General features: G+C 37.7%; 1 protein-coding gene across 10 annotated transcripts in view; it reads right to left on the reverse strand.

Annotated features, from left to right (window-relative positions):
* LOC149933023 (histone deacetylase 4-like) overlaps positions 1-27469 on the reverse strand; it is an 81548-nt gene that overhangs the window by 12636 nt on the left and 41443 nt on the right. For 7 of the 10 annotated variants that reach the window (XM_090155664.1, XM_090155658.1, XM_090155665.1 and 4 more), the window contains exons 2-5: positions 2857-2919; positions 502-878; positions 220-325; positions 22-145 (exon numbers count right to left, since the gene is read on the reverse strand). In XM_090155664.1, coding sequence (XP_090011790.1) covers positions 22-145; positions 220-325; positions 502-878; positions 2857-2919 — 670 coding nt within the window. The remainder of the gene's footprint in view (positions 1-21; positions 146-219; positions 326-501; positions 879-2856; positions 2920-27469) is intronic. The other 3 variants (XM_090155657.1, XM_090155662.1, XM_090155659.1) reach the window with 3 other exon arrangements.

Below are 27469 nucleotides of genomic sequence, written 5' to 3' on the forward strand. Positions count from 1 at the left end.
GAATCGAGCCGAGCCGCTTACCAGTTCCGGAAGTTCGGCGGCGAGTTGTTGGCACTGTTGGCCGCAGCCGCCGCGGCTTCTCTTTGTTTCTTGTTGAGGACGAATTCCTGAAGGCGCTGTTTCACCTCCGAAGACGCGACCGCACCTGCAAAATACAGCCGCGTTAATGAGGTCGGAGGTCGTCGGACGCGGCTGTATCGTGGAAGGACGAGATCTTACTCTGTTCGTGTTTCTCCTTCTTCTTGAGACTTTCCAGCCTCTCGCGTTCGTGCCTTTCGCGCTCCTGTTTCTGTTCTTCCAGTTTCTTTTGCTGTTCCAAATACTCCTTTAGCGGAATGAAGGTGGTCGAAGAGATCAGTCGAGGACCGACGAAGAATGGCGCGACGGAAAAGAGAAAAAAATCTTTCCAACTAGAATTCCTTACTTATCAACTGGCTAACCCAACCCAACTCCCAGAGTATTCTTTCACCGGGCGAAAAACGGAGAGAAAAGTGTCCTCACCAAACTAGCTTGCATTTGCTTGGCGTAATGCTCGGATAATTGCTGCTGTTGTTGCTGAAACTGTTGAATCAGCAGTTCCTGCTGCAACTGCTGTTGGCGGCGCAGTTGCTGCATCTGCTGTTGAAACTGAAGGTGGTGTTCCTGCAACATTGGGTTGACGAGCAGGGTGGTCGGGATGGTGGCGGCGGTGACGGCTCCCGTCACCGATGCGCTTCCACCGCGTCCGCTTCCGGGACTGTTGGCGCTACTGGGAGAGTTTCCTCCCGGACTTCCGCTTCCCACTGAAGCTGTGGCTACCAGGACATCGCTGCCACCGGAGCGATCGGCTGCACCGAGGAATGCCGCTGCTGTCGTTACGTAACCGGCTCCGGCGAGATCTGACAATGAAAAACAACAGGATGACGATACGCGAAAAGCACTACCCGCCATACATCTGATTTCAAATAATCGCCTTACTCAAAAACTATCATTACAATTAGAAAGATCCGAAAAACCACCATCGAATTGCAGTGATGTCGCCAGGGTTTCAGGTTCGGGGTAGCTCAAGCCAAAAGCACTGGGCCAACGTAGTGTATTTCAAAATTTTGGAATTATATTTTACGCCCATTTGGACTACTCTTAAGGCGAAGAGTGCAAAACATATTAACGGTACATTTTGGCTTAGGTCTCGTTGTTGATCGGGGCAAAACTATCCACAAAACCACACAAGTAGTATAAATACGCCTCGAAAATTTTGCTAGGAGTTTTTTCGAAAATTTTAGAAGAGGTTTCAGAAATGTTTTAGGTGGCCCAAGTGCCCCCTCTAGCCAACACCCTAGCGACTCCGCTGTTCAATTGGCCATTAAATTCCAAGATAAGGAGTAGAAACTTGGATTTTCGAACTCCTTCTCGGAATATATGTTATTGCTACCTAGGAGCAACAAACACAACACCCCACACAAGGAGAACGCAACCCGTCAAAAGTCGTGGATTTTCTTGTGTACGTTTTTCATTGGCTAGACGCTTTTGCGCCTGCTGCCGTCGGAAGGGGAAAATTCGGAAATTGTCTTCCCCCCGCCCGTAAAACGTTCATCGTAAAGGCTCGTGACGCTCGTCCAATGAAATTCGTACACAGCCCTTCGTTAGCGTGTTTAAAGGCTAGCTGCGTTCTCCTTGTGTTTGTTGCTGCTAGTTGCTACTGGCTTTCAATAAAATTAGGGGTCTTAAAGCAATTGGCTTTTTTGAACTGTGGAAGGCGGAGTAACATCGCGCTATGCTTTCTCATAGCTTTAAAATTTCTATAGTTTTTATAGAAATAATTAGAAACGCAGCCGGGAAAGCTTCAGTTTCTATTCGTATAAGTCAAATCTGTAGTTGTTCTTTACTCGCAACGTCCACTTTTGGCGGTGTTCACCCCAATCGTTCCTCAATTCACGCGAGCCAAATACAGGGTCTATCATTATAAAGTGTAGAAGGAAATTTGGTCAATGGCCGCGCGAGAGAAAGAGAGGCACCGTAAACACAAACAATTTGAAGAAATCATAGCCCCCCCCCCCCCCCCGTTACTATTAACAATAGATTTGATTCGACACGACGTGTAAATTATCCGTCTACACTGTAACTTTACCCTCCGTCGTCGTCAGCGCCACCGAGTTAAATAGTTACAAATATTTATGTTCTTTTATTAGTACGTAAGGCGTATATAAAGAACTGACAAGAGTAGTCGTTGGTAGGGGCGATACGTCGCAAACGTTATAGACAGCTGCAGTGCCGAGCCTGTTATTACGTTCGCGGTTTTCTCTCGAGGTCAAATGACGTAAGACACCACCCAATTAAGTCGAAAAAAACTACTTTCGACAAACATAAGGCGCGTGTGACGTGTAATGAAAAATTCCAGGCGGGAAATAAGGTTAGCCATCGAAATAGTTACAAACACTTGTAAATCCGATTTTCACACTTTTATTTTACAACATGGCGCCAATTTAAACAAACTTTTTCGAGGGAGAGCAATAAATACCGAAGAGGCAACTTCTAACGCTATTTTAAGCGATATTTTACATAAAAATATAAACAAAAGTTCAAATCGGGGAAGACGGAAACATTGAAAATGCTTGGCGGTTTTAAATAAAATGGTGGCTTCTTCTATGTCCAGGGACGTGCAGAGGCCGGGGCCAAAATCCCCGGGGCCCGACGGAAAAAGCCCACAAACACGCTTTTTAGGGGCCCATCGTCTTTAACTTCGCCAGTTAGACAACATTGGCCCCAGGGCCCGAAAGGTCACTGCACGGCCCTGCCTTTGTCAAAAGCTTTCAGCCTATCCGATTGACTTCGATACGCCCCTTTTCAAAGGAGGTAAGAAACGCGGTGAGGCCATACCTGATCTGGATAAAAGGCTATAGCGCGAGTTTATTTCCATTCGCTGGTGAGGGTTATGGCTATCTGAAAATAAACAAAACAAAAACAAAAAACCAATTAAAACGAAAAGCTATCTAGCCTGTTGAAAAATTAAAATACGGAACAAACGAAAGAGATATACGTTTATCTCGATACACTCGTATGTGGGAGGTATCAACTGATTCAAAACAAAACAAGCGTATACTTTAAGCGTGGCCGCTAGAAATACGGTAGAAGGGAAGGCACGCGTGACTCAATTACAATGTGCTAAAACCCGATAAAAATGCGCCGCAACAAGTGTTTACTTCCGGTGATAAAAACCCTTACAACAAACCATCACTATTTCAAAAATAGACGGGAAAAATCTGACAATTCGGTTTTTATATAAGCGGCAATTCTCCAGAAGAGAGACCGTTAATACGCGTAATGGACAGCGAAATATACGGGCAAGAGAGACGAAAAGTACGAGTCCCAAAAATGAAGGAGATGCTCCAGCGAGATCAATTCCCAGAGAGCACACGCAACGTTTCCGAGGTGTTTGCAATAGAGTTGCGTAATAACGGGACAAGAATATCGTCTTTCGCCTTAGCGACTGTCAAAAAACTCGACGAGTAAAAATTTAGAGCTCCCCCTCCCTTCCTAAAGGCGTATACAAGTATAAAGGCAAAGCGTAAATAAAAAACAAAAACGATCCATTCTGAATCAACTGACGCTTCGCGTTCAACGAAAGAAGATGGCGACTTTACCCAACCCGCGAGCCTCCACGGAAGTATCAACTCGTCCGACCCGGGTTATACAAATTTAAACACGTGGCTGGCTAACTTTCGCGGCGCTTTACTGGAAGGATGCCAGAATATCTGAAAATGTTTCTCTCTCTCTCTCCGTTCCACTGCCCTCTCTCTCGCGTACATCGTCGGAGAGTACGGGTTCGCCAAGTATCGGCTGCGCGAAAAAAAAAACAAAACCAAAAACAATGGAAAAGAAAGTCTCTGTACCGCGTCCTGAGTAATGGAAAATATAGAAGAGGAATAGAAACTCGAACGATTTAACTTCTTGGGGGCGGGGGGGGGGGGTTACTTAAGCTTCGTCGATTTAAATATATATTAAAGGGGAACGGTCAAGCTTTAACCAGTTAGATAGTCTATAGCCCATTAAAACTATAATTTATGGCGAAAACCACATCAAAAAATATTAAGCGGTTAATTTTTAATAAAATAGAATAAAATATAAGCGCGTGCTGCTGGTGACGCGAAAGTTTTTAAGTTTTTTTTTTATATTGCACGCGTTCCAGTTATACGACACCTAATCCTAAATAGCGAGATTTCAAAAGTTGGGCTAGTTCGCCAATCGCTCACTAAGGTCGTGCTGGCGCTGGCGATACACCCAGTGGCATAGCGTGGGGAGGGGGCGGCCTGCTCACCATAAAAAAATTGAAAAGGGGGTCCCTATTGAAATATATGCGCGGGGGGGGGTCTGAGTTCTCAGCTACGCCACTGGACACACCCTAAGCTGGCGGCGAAAATTCTAACCCAAATACTTGCCTTTCAACTTTTTAGGCCAAAACTATTTTTTTCAAGACCAAATAAGGTACGTGTAAGTATATTGAACATCTTGTTGATCTTTTGATATGCAAATAAGGCGATATTTGGAAAAGCTTGGCCGTTCCCCTTTAACCCCAACAAACCGCTAGTTTTAGTCGCTATTCCTCTTCTACATTTTCTACGGATCGAGTTCTTCCTCCTTATAATTCTCGGAAGATATATATCCACGCGCGCCTTAAAGAAAAATGCGTATAATTAGGCCTAACTCTTTTCCGAGTATCATCCCCGCGTTGATTTCTTAATAAAATGTCCTTTAACGAAAGCCCGCTGGATACCGAGAAACGAATGCGAGGTTTCCCGGTGTCGCTTATCTCGGCGAGCTCCCACACGTACGATTTCGCCGCTTTGGAACAAGCCACGTTCACACCAGAGCCTAAAACCCAGTTTTGACGATAATTCTTGGTTCACCCCGGTTCGCTTATAGCCAAGGCTTAACGCCATTTCAAATTATGACTATAATTTTGAAAATACTAAAATGTATCCCAAAACCATTAGTTAATCATGTTTACTATACATACAGTAATATTATTGGACATTATTTAGAATTTTATTCCCATTATTTTGGAAAATACGAGCAATTTGAATTCCCCGCCTTGTCGTCTTGAAAGCGATTCTAAGCGAGCGGACTTGGACGAGTTGCTTCCCGAACCAACACGAAGCGATTTCTCACGCTGGTTTCGAAAACTAGTTATCTAAACGAAGCGATTTAAGGGGTAAGTGTGAACGCGGCTTTAGCAGGCAGCCTAATCCGTTTCGGAGCTCGGAAAAGCGCGGCCGGGTAGACTTTTTAATTGTGATGTCGATAACGAGAAATGAGAGGATGTCGGCGCCTTTCTCTGTACTTTTCGGTGTTCAACAGACGATTCTTATTCGCCGGCTCTCTCTCGCCAATGCGTAATTTCCGCGACGCCGGAAAAGACCGATGCCAATCGCTCCGACACCGTCGATAAATAATTAGCAAAAGGTTAAGTAAATAACCTCCAAAATAGCCAAAGTTTCTTTCAACTGCTTAAAGGGAATATAGCTCTGACAGCGAATACCCAGAATAAAGTAGAAAATTTGTGCAGTGTAGCCGATGCCGCATATTCCACATAACTGGCCAGTGATATCAGCGCCGGCCCTAGGGTAGAGCAAGTGGAGCGGTCGCTCAAGGCGCCAGGACAGCGGCCAGGTGGAAAGGGGCGCCAAAATTCCTTTTGAGAGGCGCGGGGCGGCGTGGCAACAATCGAAAAACAATCTCGCTCTACCCTGACCAAGGGCTAGGGCCGGCGCTGAGTGATATCTCAATCGAAAGCAAATATCATGCCCTCGTTAGCTATGAATTTTGGAGTTCGGGGCTCACAACTTGGTGCTATTCGAATTTAATATTTACATACATATATTTTTAAAGACTTATGGAACAAAGTTTTCGGTTGCATTAAGAAATTTTAATTTTAAGTGAGATTTCTGGCCAATTAAGGGGACCACATAACCCGCGTACGCACTAGTGTCATATTTGAATTCCGTACCAATTGATAAAATTAGGCTTGAGTGAAAAACTAAATTAACGTGTTCAACTCGAACAATTCATTTTCGATAAAATTCCTCTTGGGTTTATTAAATTTATGTACAAGATGACTGAAAATTGGTTCAAATTTAAATTTAATATTTAAAATATAGTTAATACATGGGGGAATTGTGTGTACTTAAATGCCCGTGACATCTAGGAGCAACAAACACAGCACCCCACACCAGGAGAACGCAACCCGTCAAAGGTCGTGCATTTGCTTGTGTACAGTTTTCATTGGTTAGACGCTTTAGCGCCTGCTGCCGTCGGAAGGGGAAAATTCGTAAATTGTCTTCCCCCCCGCCCGTAAAACGTGCAGCGTAAAGGTTCGTCCAATGAAATTTGTACACAAAGCGTGTTTAAAGGCTAGCCGCTGTTGCTCCTAGGTGACATCTTGTTCATTCTGCAGCGAGAACATACGATGTAACCTAACCACTCGTAAGTATGCCATAGAAGCATTTTAATGAATGAAACCTTGTTCGTGGGATATAACGTTAATGACGTCACTTCCAACTCCGTGAGGAAAAACGCGTCATCAACTTTACTGATGGGAAAAGAAAGTTAGTGAAGCCGATTTTGAATACGCGCGGCCTAGCTTTGACAATCTGTAATTTAGCTCGTGCCTAGCGATCACGTGATTTTCGTTCCCATGGTAACCTTTTTAATAGAAGTGGGGTGACGGAGTGGTTAGCACTTTCGCCTCGCGGCAAGAGGAGCCGGGGTTCGATCCCAGCTTGTGGCACTGGGTGAAAACTCGGAACAACTCCTTCCGCGTAGAGTTTACAAGTTCTCTCTCCACTGGTTTAAGGGGTTTTCCCCCCGAGTCCTTCGGTTTCCCCTTTCACAAAACCTTGTAGAGGTTAACGGTAATAGTTAGTGTAGGGAGCTACAGGCTCGCGTGGCATGAAGGGCTTACCACCACCCTCCTACGCAATAAAACCCGGTCACTTGAATTAATGGCTTTAAAAGTCGCTTGATGACTTAGGCCTAAGGTGGTGCTTTGGGTATTAGCATAGCTGATTAAGATTGGGGTAGACAAGGGGGGGTTTCCGGGTCCAGACCCCCCCTTGGGCCTAACTTTGACCAACTTAAAATTAAAATAGTTTGACCCCCCTTGACGAATTTCAGGCTACGCCACTGTAAATGTTTTTTCTACATCACTAGCTAAAGCGCTAATATTTTAGATTGAGGGCATGCACTCGAGGTCGATCAAGATGTTGGAATTTGAAAACCATGTGCGAAACGTGCGAACTAATATTGTATTAAAAAACTTTAGCTCGTGGCGCGGAGAAAAATATGTTATACTTTTAATTTTTTATGGTTATATTTTAGGAAACACCTATAGCCCAAGGATTATAAGAACTTTAGCATTTTTGGGTCCTTTTATTCAAGGTTTCCATAATATTTTCAGATTTAAATTCCCTGACTATTATTATTACTTTTAACAAATTCTTAAAATTTCCTGACCTTTCCCTGACCATTTATGCCCATTTTTAAATTCCCGACTTTTCCCTGACGTGTGGCAACCCTGTTATATTCCGCGTGAAAGAAGGTGGCATTGAAATGTAAATGTTATGAGTATTATGTTACACATGGCGAGATGTATTGAAATATCTTTATAAGTGGAATTTTCTACTACGTTCTAGACTGTCGCGACACGAGTGAGTAATGTTTGAAGCTTGACCTTTCCTGCCTGGGTTATACTTCCTTTAAGCTCTCGTTTAAGAAAAGCGCCACTGAAAAGTAAAAAGTCGAGTTTAAATTAGAACTTGAAAAACGCGTTGAATTTAAATTAGAATAGAATTAATTGATTGTTTAAACTTAAATTTTAGTATTAATAGTGTAATTGAAATGAGTAAAATTAATTGTTATATGTATATCTTTTAAAAATAAATGTTAAAAATAAATAACTCATTGTAAATGTATGTTGATGTATTTGTGAAAGGCCCAATATCCTTTCTTTTGTATTCGAAATCATTGTAACAAGCGGGAGATGAAAATTGGCGACGTAGAATCCGGTGGGTTAGGTATGGAAAGTTTCTGGGAATAACCCGAAAATACCCCATCTTATAGGCTAGATAAACTGTAAATCGTCAACGGGTAAAGACCCAAAATAAAGTTGTAGAAAACTAGAAAAAAGTTGTAGTCAATAATATAAATAGTAGTGATAGTTATAGATAGGACGCAACCTGATATTCAACTAAAGTTTACCAGTAAAATAAATGAAATTCTTCAGTCTAATTAAATATAGCGGGTCTTGTTAGATACCCTGGAAGAAACCCCTAAAATTCTACAAGACCCGTATGGCATCTGAGGAAAAAGGTCCAAAGAATAAAGAACTACATTCAATTAATTCACTTATTATTTGTACTTATTCGCGATACTAAAACGTAATACAGAGTTGCCGGTTTTTCCAGATTAAAATTCTCTGACTTTTCCAGGTTTTCCCTAACCATCTTATTTTGTGACATAATTATCTTTTTAACCTATATTTAAAAAAAAATTATTTGCAACCGAAATTAAATTCCTTGACACAACAAATGAAAAATTGAAAGTTCACGACTAGTGTCGCCACCCGTTCGGGAGCATCATCAGACCTGATATCAGTGGCGTAAATACGCCAATGCAGCCAATACGGTGCATAGGGGTCCATAAACTTTTACTTAGTCGACTGTCCTATCGGCTGTGTCACGAAAGAACGCGGTATGCATGTATATCTTTACCTCTCCGAGGGGACTTTGTACCCTAGGAGGGGTTATACAACCACCGTGTCTGTCTGTCTGTCTGTCTGTCTGTCTGTGGGTGGGTGGGTGGGTTTGTGGGTCTGTCTGTCAGGCCTGCGAACGCGTTCGCATTTTCGAGGCAGGGTAATCACTGCGTACGCAGTTTCTTAGAATCAGGGAAAAGGTTTTTCCAAAAGCGCCCTCTTTTTGTCATTGGGTGTAGTATAATTTTTTAATCGTCCGGGATTCGAACCCGAGCCCTCTTGAACGACAGTTGAGCGTTCTACCAACTTGTTATATCTAGTATTAACGTGATGTCATTATCATGATATTGGAAGCCAGTGAAGTAATAGGCCAACGCACCCAATCGCGTACATTGGAACCCACAAAAATTGGCATGTCACAGGGGCCCATTTTCTTATCTTGCATTGGAGCCCAATTTTCCTGATATGATGCTAGTCGTCAAATTTTAATTTAAAATTTTAAATAAAATTTTATTGTACAATAAGTGGACTTTCAATTTTTTATTTATCGTATTTCCCCGATTTCTAGACTTTACAATTTCCCCGATTTCTAGACTTTACAATTTCCCCGATTTCTAGACTTTACAATTTCCCCGATTTCTAGACTTTACAATTTCCCCGATTTCTAGACTTTACAATTTCCCCGATTTCTAGACTTTACAATTTCCCCGATTTCTAGACTTTACAATTTCCCCGATTTCTAGACTTTACAATTTCCCCGATTTCTAGACTTTACAATTTCCCCGATTTCTAGACTTTACAATTTCCCCGATTTCTAGACTTTACAATTTCCCCGATTTCTAGACTTTACAATTTCCCCGATTTCTAGACTTTACAATTTCCCCGATTTCTAGACTTTACAATTTCCCCGATTTCTAGACTTTACAATTTCCCCGATTTCTAGACTTTACAATTTCCCCGATTTCTAGACTTTACAATTTCCCCGATTTCTAGACTTTACAATTTCCCCGATTTCTCGACTTTACAATTTCCCCGATTTCTAGACTTTACAATTTCCCCGATTTCTAGACTTTACAATTTCCCCGATTTCTAGACTTTACAATTTCCCCGATTTCTAGACTTTACAATTTCCCCGATTTCTAGACTTTACAATTTCCCCGATTTCTAGACTTTACAATTTCCCCGATTTCTAGACTTTACAATTTCCCCGATTCCTGATTTTTAGATTTATTTTATAAAATTCCCTGACTTTTCCAGGCAAACTTGTTTAATAAACCCTGAAAGGTAACTTCTTCCAGAGCAATATAAGTATTTTATTTCATTTTATTTTAATTAATTCGAGGCTCTTTTGCAAAGATTAATAACTAGGTAACAATTACGTGACGTCATCTTTGTAGTTGAAGGCAAGATCCACCCCCCCCCCCTTCCACAATCACGCCTCCCTCCCGCCTCTGAGCCATGGCCATTACCTCTACCAAATTTCGCAAGAAACTTGAATTCTTAAGATCATGTTATTATAAGCTAGTGTTACAAAATTAACCTCTGTATTTTCTTGAATTTAATAAATTATATTTTCAAAGAAAAGGTAAGATCCCGATATATAATTAATTACAAAATTCCTGAACCCTAGAAGTGAACTTCTGCTTGAACACCAAATAAATTGAACTAAAATAAGACTTTCCTTCGGAATAGTTATATAAATATTTTTTTTTACGTTGATGGGTCGACATCGCGAACAGCATTTCGCACTAAAGTCATAGTGTGCCTTGGAAGTTAGCTTCTCCCTCGACACCAAATCAAAGAAACGACAGCACTGCGGCACAATTCTGAAGGCATGGTGGTTAGAGACGATAGGTAAGACCCTCGGGTACGACAGTCTCAGATAATCTGTACACCGAGTTCGTGCATTTAGCACTGTTAAAGGTACATATTTTCAAGAGTTCGCGAGTTCCATTTCAAGAGTTCGCGAGTTCCATTTAGCACTGTCAAAGGTACGGCAGTGTACACCGAGTTCGCAGAGTGCCTTACCCCTCGGTTAGAGAGAAGCGCACGGAAAAGGAAACCAACTAAGGTTTTTGAACTAAATTGAGCATTTTTGTAAATATTTTGAACATATATATCTTTGATTATTTCATTTTATTATATATTTGTTATAAAAATATAAATAATCCCCTCCCTGGTGTAAAAGGGACCAAAGTTGGGGTGGAAAAATAAAAATTAATTAATAGTTGATTTTATAAAATGTCTTTACGCTTGCCCAACTTGTTGAAATGTTGCCCTGGAATAGTTCAGCTAATGCCTAAGAATGAGTTCATAAACTCTTTAGTGGGAGAGAAAACGGATCAACAGCTGAAGCGGGGAGGCAACATTTCAACAATATGGCCAAGGTTATTTTATAAAAAGAACTATTCAATTGAGCTAAATTGAAACTATTTCGTACATATCGTTTTACCGTGTTCATACTGCAATTGGCAACCCAATTTCCCTGCCAGGTTATCCCACGGATATTTCCAGGTTCAAGATAAAATAAAACTAAGATTTATTAAGTAACTCATTTCAAAATTGTCATTTAAGTTAAATTGGTTCAATATTATCATATACAAGAAGAAATAAAGTCAAATATTTCAATCTAAATTTGAACTCATTCGGGAAATTTTTCTGAACCCTTTAAATTTCACTGATTTTTCAGTTTTTCAGGATTTCTTGGGCTGTATGAACCCCGATTTTTATTTTTTCAATAATGTTATTTCATTTCAGTAAACGGGAAAATAAAGATTTATTAATTAATTCAAAATCTAATTCCATCAAATTTGTAAATACCTTTGCATATATTTCACACTTTTATTTCAATAGTCTTATTCGATAATTCAAAATAACGGTCAAAAACGCCGCCGTTCAGTTTAGTAACATATTTTCGGCGGCGTAATCGTCGGCCATTTTCGGTATGGAGATACAGGCCGGAAGGCAGTCAAGGCTGCCAGATTTCGATAGACCGAAAACGGCCAACTCTCTCAAATGTTTTCGTTTTCAAAACGAAAATTTTGCGGCGTAGCTATCGACTAAGACTATTTTATAATTTCTTAAAACTAAAACCTGTACCAGGGAGGCTTAAATCGTGGATTATCTAACTAGCAGCTGCTAGCGGTGAAAACGATTAAGGGCGCCACCTAGCGGAATAGATTATGTTCTGGACCCAACGAAACCATCACCATGGTAACTAACGGAGATATCGTTTGAAATCCACCCGGGGTAAATGTGAAACCAAAAAAAAAAACACGAAAAGGCAGCGTATAGATCTTCTACATTCTTAGCTAGTAAGTTGATCCAGTTCCAAATTTCGCGAAATCGGAAAAACAAAAGGGTTAACCGGCGAGGCGAAAGGCCTAACGTAATTTAGATAGAAAATCATGTTGAAACCTAATACGTCGAGGACATATTACGTTTAGCGATACGGTGATATTAATAGCCCCGCGCTGGTGTTTTGTTCGCCACCGATGTTCTATTCTCGAGGGGGCAGGGAGACCAGATATAAATAGAGCATTGAATGAAGGGTTGGCCGCGAGGGGGGGGGGGAGAGAGAGAGAGAAGCGCTAGACGCGCCCCGATCTATATTGGGAAAGCTGACCTTTGAACTCTTACTCACTGAATGCCAGCAGTGGGCGAAGAGAAACCGGGAGGGGGGGGGGTCTCAATCCGCGTAGTCCGCCGAGGCAAAGACGCGGGAGCCGGCTTACCGGGGTGGACCTTAAGATCAGGGGTTGCGAAACGGGGGGTGCCGAAGTGAAGATGGATCAGCGGGCAGAGAGAGAGAGAGAGAGAGAGTTCGGCTTTGCAAAGGCGACTTTTCTAAAAATAGAAAGCGTAATACCTTCTCCTTCCGCTTCGCTCTCTGGCGAAGTAGGTTGCGGCCCAATCGGCGAAAAAGGCCCCTTTCTCGGTCTCTCTATTTCGGAAGAGTCAAAAAATCAATAATAGAAGATCGCGACTGCGGGGGGGGGGATAAGGTTTTGTTCCTTTTTATGATTCCAAGAATATACAGGGTGTTTCAAAAGGTGATGCAAAAACTTTAAGGAGTTGTAGGGGGTGAGTTGAGAAGTATGCCTGTTTTTCCCGAAGGGCAGGTCTCTTCCATTTTGGGTGCGTTTAAATCGGGGTAATCGAAATGAAATCGGGGTAATCGAAATGAAATCGGGGTAATCGAAATGAAATCGGGGTAATCGAAATGAAATCGGGGTAATCGAAATGAAATCGGGGTAATCGAAATGAAATCGGGGTAATCGAAATGAAATCGGGGTAATCGAAATGAAATCGGGGTAATCGAAATGAAATCGGGGTAATCGAAATGAAATCGGGGTAATCGAAATGAAATCGGGGTAATCGAAATGAAATCGGGGTAATCGAAATGAAATCGGGGTAATCGAAATGAAATCGGGGTAATCGAAATGAAATCGGGGTAATCGAAATGAAATCGGGGTAATCGAAATGAAATCGGGGTAATCGAAATGAAATCGGGGTAATCGAAATGAAATCGGGGTAATCGAAATGAAATCGGGGTAATCGAAATGAAATCGGGGTAATCGAAATGAAATCGGGGTAATCGAAATGAAATCGGGGTAATCGAAATGAAATCGGGGTAATCGAAATGAAATCGGGGTAATCGAAATGAAATCGGGGTAATCGAAATGAAATCGGGGTAATCGAAATGAAATCGGGGTAATCGAAATGAAATCGGGGTAATCGAAATGAAATCGGGGTAATCGAAATGAAATCGGGGTAATCGAAATGAAATCGGGGTAATCGAAATGAAATCGGGGTAATCGAAATGAAATCGGGGTAATCGAAATGAAATCGGGGTAATCGAAATGAAATCGGGGTAATCGAAATGAAATCGGGGTAATCGAAATGAAATCGGGGTAATCACGATTTAATCCTTTTAATCGGCATTCAATCCTTTTAATCAATATAATCGGTCGACTTGAGATTTTATAATTAATTTAATATTAATTATTAATATTGATGGTTCTATCGCAATTGTGTTTGATTCTCGATCTAATTTCTAATGGCGATTAAATCATACTAATCATGATTTAATCGTTTCAATCATGATTTAATCGTTTCAATCATGATTTAATCGTTTCAATCATGATTTAATCGTTTCAATCATGATTTAATCGTTTCAATCATGATTTAATCGTTTCAATCATGATTTAATCGTTTCAATCATGATTTAATCGTTTCAATCATGATTTAATCGTTTCAATCATGATTTAATCGTTTCAATCATGATTTAATCGTTTCAATCATGATTTAATCGTTTCAATCATGATTTAATCGTTTCAATCATGATTTAATCGTTTCAATCATGATTTAATCGTTTCAATCATGATTTAATCGTTTCAATCATGATTTAATCGTTTCAATCATGATTTAATCGTTTCAATCATGATTTAATCGTTTCAATCATGATTTAATCGTTTCAATCATGATTTAATCGTTTCAATCATGATTTAATCGTTTCAATCATGATTTAATCGTTTCAATCATGATTTAATCGTTTCAATCATGATTTAATCGTTTCAATCATGATTTAATCGTTTCAATCATGATTTAATCGTTTCAATCATGATTTAATCGTTTCAATCATGATTTAATCGTTTCAATCATGATTTAATCGTTTCAATCATGATTTAATCGTTTCAATCATGATTTAATCGTTTCAATCATGATTTAATCGTTTCAATCATGATTTAATCGTTTCAATCATGATTTAATCGTTTCAATCATGATTTAATCGTTTCAATCATGATTTAATCGTTTCAATCATGATTTAATCGTTTCAATCATGATTTAATCGTTTCAATCATGATTTAATCGTTTCAATCATGATTTAATCGTTTCAATCATGATTTAATCGTTTCAATCATGATTTAATCGTTTCAATCATGATTTAATCGTTTCAATCATGATTTAATCGTTTCAATCATGATTTAACCGTTTCAATCATGATTTAACCGTTTCAATCATGATTTAATCGTTTCAATCATGATTGAAACGATTAAATCATGATTGAAACGATTAAATCATGATTGAAACGATTAAATCATGATTGAAACGATTAAATCATGATTTAATCGTTTCAATCATGATTTAATCGTTTCAATCATGATTTAATCGTTTCAATCATGATTTAATCGTTTCAATCATGATTTAATCGTTTCAATCATGATTTAATCGTTTCAATCATGATTTAATCGTTTCAATCATGATTTAATCGTTTCAATCATGATTTAATCGTTTCAATCATGATTTAATCGTTTCAATCATGATTTAATCGTTTCAATCATGATTTAATCGTTTCAATCATGATTTAATCGTTTCAATCATGATTTAATCGTTTCAATCATGATTTAATCGTTTCAATCATGATTTAATCGTTTCAATCATGATTTAATCGTTTCAATCATGATTTAATCGTTTCAATCATGATTTAATCGTTTCAATCATGATTTAATCGTTTCAATCATGATTTAATCGTTTCAATCATGATTTAATCGTTTCAATCATGATTTAATCGTTTCAATCATGATTTAATCGTTTCAATCATGATTTAATCGTTTCAATCATGATTTAATCGTTTCAATCATGATTTAATCGTTTCAATCATGATTTAATCGTTTCAATCATGATTTAATCGTTTCAATCATGATTTAATCGTTTCAATCATGATTTAATCGTTTCAATCATGATTTAATCGTTTCAATCATGATTTAATCGTTTCAATCATGATTTAATCGTTTCAATCATGATTTAATCGTTTCAATCATGATTTAATCGTTTCAATCATGATTTAATCGTTTCAATCATGATTTAATCGTTTCAATCATGATTTAATCGTTTCAATCATGATTTAATCGTTTCAATCATGATTTAATCGTTTCAATCATGATTAAATCGTTTCAATCATGATTAAATCGTTTCAATCATGATTAAATCGTTTCAATCATGATTAAATCGTTTCAATCATGATTAAATCGTTTCAATCATGATTAAATCGTTTCAATCATGATTAAATCGTTTCAATCATGATTAAATCGTTTCAATCATGATTAAATCGTTTCAATCACGATTAAATCGTTTCAATCACGATTAAATCGTTTAATCACGATTAAATCGTTTAATCATGATTAAATCGTTTCAATCATGATTAAATCGTTTCAATCATGATTAAATCGTTTCAATCATGATTAAATCGTTTCAATCATGATTAAATCGTTTCAATCATGATTAAATCGTTTCAATCATGATTAAATCGTTTCAATCACGATTAAATCGTTTAATCACGATTAAATCGTTTAATCATGATTAAATCATTTAATCATGATTAAATCATTTAATCATGATTAAATCAGATTTAAACATTCTAATCACGATTAAACGTGAATTAATCAACATAATCATGATTAAATGGAATTTAATCAAAATAATCACGATTAAATCGGATTTAATCTTTCGAGGTGTGCGTCAAGGAAGTGACATGCCCCTCGGTTTTTGTCCCATTTTCCCGCGATGAGTGAAAAGAGCGCCAGAGAGCTTCAAAGTGTGGCCTACTAGCCCCTGGAAGTAGGCTGCAACAAGCGCCAAACCAAGCAGCGGGGACTTCAAATACTGTTTAAGTTTATTTTTTTACGCTGGTTACCTCTATTTGTTTACAAAGTCCTTTTTTACCTATCACACGAAGCCAAACCTTAATGTTCGCGTTTCCCCGCTGCTTGGTTTTGAACTTGTTGCAGCCTACTTCCAGGAGCTAGTAGGCCACACTTTGAAGCTATCTGGCGCTCTTTTAACTCATCGCAGGAAAATGGCAAAAAAACAGGAATAATTCTCAACTCGCCCCCTACAACTCTTTAAAATTTTTGCATCACCTTTTGAAACACCCTGTATAGAAATAGAATGACAAAAATACGCCGATCGTTGGAAAAAGTCAACGTTTTTTAAAAATACGACGTTAGAGTTTTTGTTTGGTTGATAATAACGCTACGTGTCACTATCGTAGCTTTAACAGTTGGCCGCCATTATCGCGACATTTCTGGTTTTCTACTTATTTTTGCATTCCTGTAATCATATTGTATTTTTGTTTTTTTTTCCAATTTTTTCTTTTATTTTCATTTTGTATACTGTGCCGCGCTCCTTCTAGGAGCCGCCCTGTTTCAAAAGGGTGTACCTCTGTACGGCAAAATAAACCTATAAACCTATACGTTTCCTCCGTAGGGACAAATAACGTTTGGTGACGCGGTGATATTCACGAAGCGGAACTATATTCGCAATTTCGTCCGAAATGTCAGACGGATAAATTCGTATAATCCATATCCAAAAATAATCTTCTCTGGTGAGGTAATATACGTTTGTGCCGAATCAGACTGGAAGAAATTGGCTTCGAACAAAACGCGGAGTATCGCGAAAGGGAGGGAAGGAAAAAAGGGAGGCGTAACCATATAATACTTCACCGCCATTTTACCGAAAATGAACTCTGACTTTTAACCTTTATTTCTTCCGATAGTTTGTTTCGCGTTTTCGCCTCCCCCCCCCCCTTCTCGCGTAGGAATGAAGTCTAATTGAGTTGACGAACTTTAACATTTGAACAATATGGCGAGTCGTCCGCTCTCCTACTAAATGAATTTAGCAGACTAAATATTTCCTAATTTTGGCTCTATTAGTAAAGCGCCGAGAGTTTTTAGGTACCGGCTGGCGGGGTGAAGGCGAAAGGTCACTCCCACTTTCCGAATAAATTGCTTTTAACGATAAATTAACTCCGCCGAACGAAAGTCGGCCTCTTTTCCGTCGACCTTCGACCTTTCGCCGACAATACAAAACACGCCAAAAAAGATTTAAAAAAATTGCGTTAAGATTTTAGAACGCGTTTTAGCATTATCAATTCCCATATTCCGTCCGTTTCAGGAAAATTAAAACATTTCTCTACACGTTTTGATTTTATTCGACGCGTATTAGAACTTCCGCTTCATCATTATAAAAAATAAATACATACTGCCAAAAGTAATAGTTTAAAGGCCGACTACGTCAATCTTCGGTTTACTCTGTCTTTTACTGGAAGTAGGCTGACTGCATGGCACACGTCTATTGCAGTAAGCCTACTTCCAGTGAACGACGGAGTAAACCGAAGATTTATGTAGTCGGCTTTTAACGTATTTAAAACCAGGGGTCCAACATTTGAAAATTTGGCGGGATTTTGAATTTCAAAGTGATTTTAAAAATCAGAAACTGATTTTGAGATTTCAGAGCACGAATTTCGTGTTGATGTCTGGTTGTTTAGAGTGTACGGGATTTGTACGAATGTCGACCCTCCTCTATTTAAGGACGCTTTTCGAGCGTACAAATCATATCTATACAGGGTTGGCAATTTTTTGATTAAAAAAATCAAATAAATCGATTTTTTTATTTAAATCAGATTTTTATTGATTTTTTTGATTTTAATTAAAATTTCAAAGTTTTATATAATTAAGTATCATAATTTTACCTAAAACCACTGTTTTAATTTTTAAAGACTTAATCTATATATATCTATAATGAATTTATTAAATTTAAGCTAATAATCTTATAAATGTTTTTATTTTTTAAAACCTATTTTGGTTTTTTACAAAACAAATTCGACAGAATCTCCACCCACAGGTAGAATCCAATGTAACATTAGGGGGGGGGGGGGTGAGTACAAGAAAGATTATATTTAAACCTAAATTATAGCAATTGGCCAGGTTTTTCTTTTTCAAAAATACTATAAAAAAATTGAATTAAATCAAGTCCAACCCTGTATCTAGTAATGATACGTTTTTAATCATTATAACGAATAAGTTCATGATCTAATAACCTATAAAACGCGGATTTGCCGCAAAATACGAATGCCAAATATTTGACCAATATTCGCTATATCTTTTAATTTACATTTAAAATAAGTTCGTGTTAATTTTTCATCGTTTTCTATTTTCAGAAGAACGTCTTTGATTTAATATTAATCAAACATGAGATATAATGTCAAGAGTCGAGGCAAGTGTTACGATTTTCTGCTTTTCACAAATATTTTAAATTAAACGTATAACTAACGTTAAAATAAAAAAAGGTACGTAAAAGTGGGGGGAGAAGCGGATGAAGAATTTATAACTAGCTTGACAACTTAAAGAAAAATTTGTAAGACATCCGTCGAGACAAAGTCTTTTACACTCGGAAGAAAAATGAGCATGCGAGGAAAACAGCTCTAGGAGACGACGGAGAGAGGGTTGTAAAGAGTTTAAAAGATTTCTCTACATCGAGAATAATCTAAAAATAGCCCCTTTCAATTTTTCTTTCCTCTCTCTCTGGCGCACGCTCTTCCACGGGTATCTTTGGCAGAATGAAACGCGCGAAGACGCGGAAAAATCGAAGATTCCGGGAGAGAAGGTCATCGTTTGCCACCCCCCCCCCCTTCCACCCGGGCCAAGGAATATTTATAGCGGGGATAGGGCCGGTCCAGCTCGTCGTCCCAAATCCCGAGTGTTCCGGGGATCCTCCTTCGACCCGCACCTCGAATCTCCGGCGAGAGAACGAACGGGGCGCCGTCTTCTAAAAATAGCTTTATTCCGGCCGACCTCCGGCAGCGCGTATCGTTTCGGCGGCGGCCTACAATCCCCTCCGCGCTCTTCGGACGGCGGGGGGGGGGGGGGGGGGGGGACGATCGATCCGAAACAAGGCGCTATTTTTAGTAACAGCCGCGCTACGCCTACTACCACCACCTTTTCTCTCCCCCCCCTTTCTTCAACCTCTTCGCGAGACCCCCCCTTCTTTCTCATAATTGAAGAAGAGGCTGTTTACTTCGACTTCTCGTTCTTTACTCCCACACATTCGACCGAATCTCTTTATAGGATGTACCGCGTGTTGAGTTCCCCTTGGATCAACGCGAACTTCACCGACAAACTTCGGCGTATCGAGGGTTCGCCGGTGTCAGGCCCGGGCTGGCTTCTTCGGGGGCCCTCGGCTTGAGACTAAAGAGGGGCCCCTTTACCGGGTGGTGGGCGGGGTATGGAATAAAAGTCTAAATGGTTATTTCAGGGTTGCCACAGTTTTTTCCGAGGGGTCGGACACTTGCCATTATTTTGTACGGGATTTCGGGTTTTCGTAGAGATTTTGCCGATTTTATCATTACTTTTTGAAGTGATTTTGGGATTTCAATGTTAATTTACCATAGAGAGAGTTAAAAGATTTTGCGATTTTAGACAAAGTGTACGGGATTTTGGTACATGTCCGACCCCTCGGTTTTTTCACAATCAAATTCCCTGACTTTTCCAGGTTTTCCCTGACCATCTCCGGAGATTTTCCCTGAATTATTTTGTGCCAAGATTGTATTAAAATTTTTAACCTATATTTTAGTAAAAGTTTCCTATTTGCAACCGAAATTAAATTCCCAGACTTTTCCAGGAATTCCAGGTTTTCCCAGGTACCGTGGCAACACTGTATTTATAGGACAACAAATAACGTTTAAAGTGTACTAGGTTCTACGTGCACATTAATTTGCAACGTCAAACGCGTCTAAAGGACCTTTAGGAAAAAAACTATTATAAGCAATTTGGGGCCCACTTGAGTCGAGGGCCAGTGTACAGTCTTATCCGTACGAACCAACGGGGGAAAGAGAGCCACTGGCTGTAATTCCTCTTTACGGAGCATCTAGCTCCCTCGTCCGTACGAACGCTGCGTAATACTCTGGCGCGAGGCGAGGCGCAGCACCCTGTGTGTAGATCTCGCGTACAAAAGACGAAGAGTTTTTGTTACTTCTCTTCCGTTCATTAATTCATTCTTGGCGAACCTTTCCCATTTCGAGACGAAGGGAAGGGAGGTTAAGTTACAAATTTACACGAAACGTACTACATTCGTAATTGAACTTTATAGAAGCCGCGTTCATACTAGACACTTTGGAAACGATTTCAAAAGATCAAACTAAACATTTTCGGTAAAAAGGGCCTTACGAGGAATTTACAATTTAAATTGGCTGGCACCATCGGAACCTCTCTTTGTTAAAAATAAACTCTTAAATGTTGAACAAATGTATAAAATTTCATGTTTAAAATTTATCTATAAAAATATTACTACCGTGTCAATCCCTTTATTTACTTTTAATATTAAAAACCGTCTAACTAAGTTAAAAAATTTGTTAAAACCGCCACTATGCCGCACTACAAAAAAACTAAACTATTTTTTATCAAGGCGTAATATTATATAATATGTATCACATCAGTATTGAGGGAATAAAAACAGTGGGCGCCGTCTTTAATGCGTTTAAAAATATAATAATGAATAAAACTTTTGTATGAAACTGTAAGATAGTGTTTGAATATTATATGTTTTTTTTTAAAGTGTTTTTTTAATGTTGTTTTTTTCCGGTTTAATATTAGATATGTTAAAAAAAATTTACTTAATTAAATTTGTTGTTTTAATAGCATGTGGCAGGGCTATAAGTCGCTTGAAGACTTGGCCCTCTAACAACTTATGTATTACTAAAAAAAAATTAATAAATTTGAATTTGAATTTGATTAATAGACGTACGATAAATACATTCGACACCAAAATTTTACAATTCCCTCTTTCGAAACCGTTTTAAAACGTTTCCAAAGAGTCTAGTGTGAACTCGGCTAAAGTTTAATTTAAACGAAATTTCGGATACGTTATCCGCTGCTTTTACGATTGCGTAACGTTTATTTCGACCCAAATAAAAAACTGTATTTGCCAATCGAATATAGGATTATCTCAGTACATTCAAAGATAAATGTATTTTTAATGGCATTTAAAGAAAAGTATACTTTTAAAGAGAAATCGACGGTTTCAGAAGGTCAAAGAATTATTGAATTATGACGTAAATAACGTCATGTTTTTATATCACGATTTTTGCAAGTTTCAAGGTGATTTAATTAGGGGCCATTGCCGCTAGTTACGTTCGAAATCAAGTCGCAGATTGCGCTAGCAGACGATTTTTCGATTTAGGAAAATGTGACGTCCTTTCTTATCACAAGGTTCTTTTACAGAATTTATACAATCATTTATTGATTTCTATACCCCCGCACGGTGCATTAATACATACCGGAATTATATTTATACAATAGAAATCCGTTTATGCTCCATCAGGGTTGCCACAAAATTTTGAGATTCAAATTCCCTGACTATTCCCTGTTTTCCCTGACCATGTTAAGAGATTTTCCCTGACTTTTTAAGGCCAAATCTTTTATTATATATTTTATATTTAAATGGACTTATATTTTAGTAAAAAGGTTATTGCAATGTTGAAAAAATTAGCCAAAATTTCAACGAAATAAATGATAATCATACAATTTGTCATAAATCTAGAATAAAAAATTTTACCTTCCAAAAGTGTCAAAAGAAAATTGAATTCCCTGACTTTTTACAAATTCTTAAAATTTCTTAAAATTCCCTCACATTCCCCTGACTTTTTAGGCCAATTTTTAAATTCACTGACTTTTCCCTGATTTCCCTGTTTTCCCTGACGTGTGGCAACCCTGTTCATAATTAAATTAAAAAAAAAACATAACTACCTATATCACTATCACTCACAAGTCAGTTGATTTGGCCGCCATTTTGAAAAAAAAGGGGGGTGACAATTGTTTTCGCTATAGCATGGGTTACTATAATTCATAAATGGTTTTTAGTTAAATATGCCAAAATGCGAAAGTTGTCGAAAAGAATGCCAAAACGGATACTGAAATTACCAAATCATTTTAAGAACTATATCGATATCGAAACCATTCGCATATTTTTCAGAAATGTTACTGTTCTAAAAAAAACCACACAATTGAATATTGTGAAGTAATGGTAAGTACCGAAATTTCGGTAATTAATGGTAAGTACCGAAATTTCGGTAATTAATGGTAGATATAGGTTAATAGTGAATAATGTTGCGGTAAAAGGAAAATCTCAGGGCCCCCACTCAAATCTTCAATTTTTTTATAGGAAAAATAGTATTATATTTCAAAAAATATAGGACTTTATAGGACTATTTTTACAAAATTATACGATTTAATAGGACTATATATGCTATTAAATTTACTAACTTTATGCATTTAAAAACAAAATCTATATTTAGAGAAATAAATCTTTGATTTTCACTTAAAAAATAGAAACTATTTAACCATTTTATCACAAAAATATACTAGTAGCTAACCATGTTAACAATAACAAAAGTATAGACTAGAATGACTTGGTATAGGAATTTATCCTATAGCTAAATCTAGCAATTTAACTCAGTGGCTGGATTTGAAATGGGCATTGGGCAAAATATCAAAATTATAGGATTTTATAGGACTTTTGAAGGATTTTGCTAAAAATATAGGATGTTATAGGACATTTTGGAAAATATAGGATTTTATAGGAATTATAGGACCTCTGGGGTCCCTGAAATCTTGCAACATTTTTAACATAAAAAATGGTATGGCAGGTCACACTGAATTGCTGATAAAGGTCGATTTAAATTTGTTTTTGTAAAAAATTGATAGTAGCTTACTTACCATTATCTGCTATATTTTACATATTTCACGTTTTAATCCACTATTTATCACTTTTTACCACCTGTTAAATAGCACTTTGGAATATGTTTTACCTAGCAAATATGAATCTATTAATCCGGAAATAGCAGCGGAACGTTTTTCGCGTAGTCTAAAAATAAAAAGATTATTCAAAATAGGCGATTTCCGTTCGTGCTGGTAAACAAAGGCTAAAAATAGAACAGTCGCTGTTTGAAATAGGAATTAAACGCGAGGGTGGTACGGGTTTCTCGCAGAAAGGTCGGGACGACAAAATATTCTGTCACATAATCACGTACGCTACGCGCTTCGAAAACGTATAGGTACTTTACTGGGTGGGGGGGGGGGGGAGAGGCCGGTCAAAGCGTCGCAGTCATAAGCGAAGTGTTCTTCCGCTAGTAACTAGGAAGTCACGCGGGGTAGAGCCCTTTACAGGTTGGAAAATTATACGCGTGTGCAATTACGGACGTCATTACTTATTCAACGTAAAGGGTGAAAAATTATTAGATCAAACTCTCGTTGGAAAGTTCTATATTGACAGGGGTTATATAACAATTGAAAAACAAACAAAAAACACTATTACATAGGGAATTACTGCAAAATGAGTTTTCGACAGCGATGGCGGCCCAGGTAGATTTTTAGCTGCATTATGGAATTAAACCCCTACCTCCTCCCAATCTTTATTGTATAACTAAAACCCCTCCCCCCCTTAAAATAGTTCCCCTCATAATTTTTAATCTTTAATTTTTTGTACCCCCTTGCGATAGATTTATGAATATTTGTAAATTTCTTCATTAACACACCTGACGATGAAACCGAATGGTTTTCGAAACATGTCGTGTAATCGTATTTTAAATTAAATAATTTTATCCTTTCACAACGCAATAGTGTTTTTTTTTGTTTTTCAATTATTTTAATGCGTAGGAGTAGTCGAAAATAATTTCAAATTTAAGTTATATAACAATACCGCGGCAATTGGATAGTGGGGTGGCGGAGTGGTTAGCACTTTCGCCTCGCAGCAAGAGGAGCCGGGTTCGATCCCAACTTGTGGCACTGGGTTAAAACTCGGAACAACTCCTTCCGCGTTGAGTTTGCAAGTTCTCTCCCCGCGGGTTTAATGGGTTTTCCCTCGAGTTCTTATGTTTCCCGTTCCATAAAAACTTGTTGAGGTTAACGGTAATAGTGAGTGTAGGGAGCTGTTGGCTCGCGTGGCATGCAGGGCTTGCCACCACCCTCCTACGCATTGTAACCCGGCCACCTGAATTAAAGGCTTCAAAAGTCGCCTAAGGTGGTGTCTTGGGTATTAGCCTAGCTGATTATTATTAATTCCACAATATTTTCAGAATCCGAATTTGGCACTTGATATTTTCTTCTTTCTATCAATTTATATTTTAATAAAATCGCGTTTTAATTTAACCTTTCTTTATTGGAGTTAGCACGTTTAACATGAAAGAAAATTAAAGGACTAAATAATAATCAACGAATTAATAACAAAACTATTTATTTTTACTCAAAATTCCCTCATTTTTAAAAAAATTCTTAAAATTCCCTGACAGTCTTTTTGGGTTATAGCTGACAGTTCTCTGGAAGCTAACTGAAGAGTAAAGTTTAAATCAATAAACTGTTCGCTGTCAGAACGTTAGAAATTTGTTCGCAGTTTGAAGGCATTGCGAATGTAAATAATGTAACTCGCGTTGCCACCCCCCCCCCCGCCAAGTTAAAAACGTTTGTCGTGCGTGATTCGTAGTATTATGAGAAGTACGTGCGATACGCTAAAAGCAATCTCTTTCTATATTACAAATCTGATGATTTCATGACACGTGAGAATCAATATAACAAGATGTCACGGACATTTAAGTGCACGCATGATGTTATAACTATATTTTAAATTTTAAATTTAAATTTAAACAAATTTTCAATCATTATGTATATTAACTTAATACACTGAAATGCGAACCCTTTATTTTAATTAATTTTTAAACCACTTGACACTTTTCACAGGAAGAAAAATTATCCTGAAGAACTCTTCTCAAGAGAAGAATTCCCTATTAGAATTTTGACGCTCCCCTGGTAGCGAAATGCGAACACGTTCATTTAGATTAATTTTTAGACAAACCGAATTATTCGAGTTAACTGGTTTTGGAAATAAGGTAGCGAAACGCGAACACGTTCATTTAGATTAATTTTTAGACAAACCAAATTATTCGAGTTAACTGGTTTTGGAAATAAGGTAGCGAAACGCGAACACGTTCATTTAAATTAATTTTTAGACAAACCGAATTATTCGAGTTACCTGGTTTTGGAAATAAGGTAGTGAAACGCGAACACTTCCATTTAAATTAATTTTAGACAAACCGAATTATTCGAGTTACCTGGTTTTGGAAATAAGGTAGTGAAACGCGAACACTTCCATTTAAATTAATTTTTAGACAAACCGAATTATTCGAGTTACCTGGTTTTGGAAATAAGGTAGCGAAACGCGAACACGTTCATTTAAATTAATTTTTAGACAAACCGAATTATTCGAGTTAACTGGTTTTGGAAATAAGGTAGTGAAACGCGAACACGTTCATTTAAATTAATTTTTAGACAAACCGAATTATTCGAGTTACCTGGTTTTGGAAATAAGGTAGTGAAACGCGAACACTTCCATTTAAATTAATTTTTAGACAAACCGAATTATTCGAGTTACCTGGTTTTGGAAATAAGGTAGCGAAACGCGAACACGTTCATTTAAATTAATTTTTAGACAAACCGAATTATTCGAGTTACATGGTTTTGGAAATAAGGTAGCGAAACGCGAACGAGTTAGATGGCGCCTGTATCAATTGGCACGAAATTTAAATATGACAAAAGTATGAACTGAAAACGTAGTTCATAAATGATCAGTACTAACTAAAAAAAAAATAACCTTTTAAGGCCAAAATCTCTAAAATGAGAAAATGATTAATGTTTTCCGATTCCAAAAAATTATAAAGAGGGCATGCCATATGCTTTCGATTGACATATCACCGAGGGGTAATCACTCTCGGATGACCTGTACACCGAGTTCGCGTATTTAGTACCGTTAAAGGTACGGATTTTTAAGAGTTAACGACCTCTTATTAGCACAGTCAGAGGTACGACAGTGTACACCGAGTTCGCGGAGTGACCAACCCCTTGCATATAGATAGACCCCGACTACACAGTACGTGGGCCCGGTACACACAAATCCCTGGCGGATTGTGTGGAAAAAGGTGGGTATGCAAAACGCGACTGCCACTATGTGTAGGTTTCACGTGACGTCTATACAGGAAGACTATCGTGTCTCCCCCCCCCCTCTTTTGACCCTCACGCCCTGCCATTAAACCATAGCCGCCATCTTGACTGAACTTGTCAAATCTAATATAAAATGATATACCAGCTCCCTGGCTTTGGAGGAAAATTTAATTAAGTATGATGTTGGAGAGGTTACCGATATATCAAGTTTTTAATAAATAATGTATTTATTTAATAACAATAACAATGCATTTATTTAATAATAAGAACAATGCATTTATTTAATAATAATAACAATGTACTTATTTAATAATTTTAATAATGAATTTATTTAATAATAATAATAATGTATTTATTTAATAATAATGAAATGAAATTTTAATGTGTTCCAAAACAACCCTTTTAACAGTGTCAACTAGTTGGTACACAGCGTGTTACTTAGATATACATATTTACATATCACAGTAGTGAAATCAGATATATTATAACCTAAATTTATAAAAAAAAACTTGAGTCTGATAAAATATCAAAGACTTAACTAGGTTAGATACAATTGGTTGTTAAATTAAGAAACTTTCGCATACATTTGCAATGCTTTGATTTCAGATGTTTTACAGATATAAAAATCTATTTAATTGGAGTGGGTGTTTGCAGTTATTTGTATTCTATTAATAGGATTTAGAGTACTCTTTTCAGTTTGAAACATTTTTGTAGTTCTAGTATTGTTCTGAGGAACAGATATATTTAGTTTAGAAATTAACTTTTCACTGGGTATTATATTGTTTAGTAGTTTATAAAGGAAAATTAGTTCAGCCTTTTTCCGAGTCTTCCAGTGTGTCAATTTTTAGATCATTTAGAATTTTTGAATAATTATAGTATTTTTTTAAAAATATGTATGAAGATATTCTACAAATTT

The sequence above is a fragment of the Leiobunum rupestre genome, chromosome 8 (genome assembly GCF_980474605.1).
Source record: "Leiobunum rupestre chromosome 8, qqLeiRupe1.1.hap1, whole genome shotgun sequence".
Lineage (NCBI taxonomy): Eukaryota > Metazoa > Arthropoda > Arachnida > Opiliones > Sclerosomatidae > Leiobunum > Leiobunum rupestre.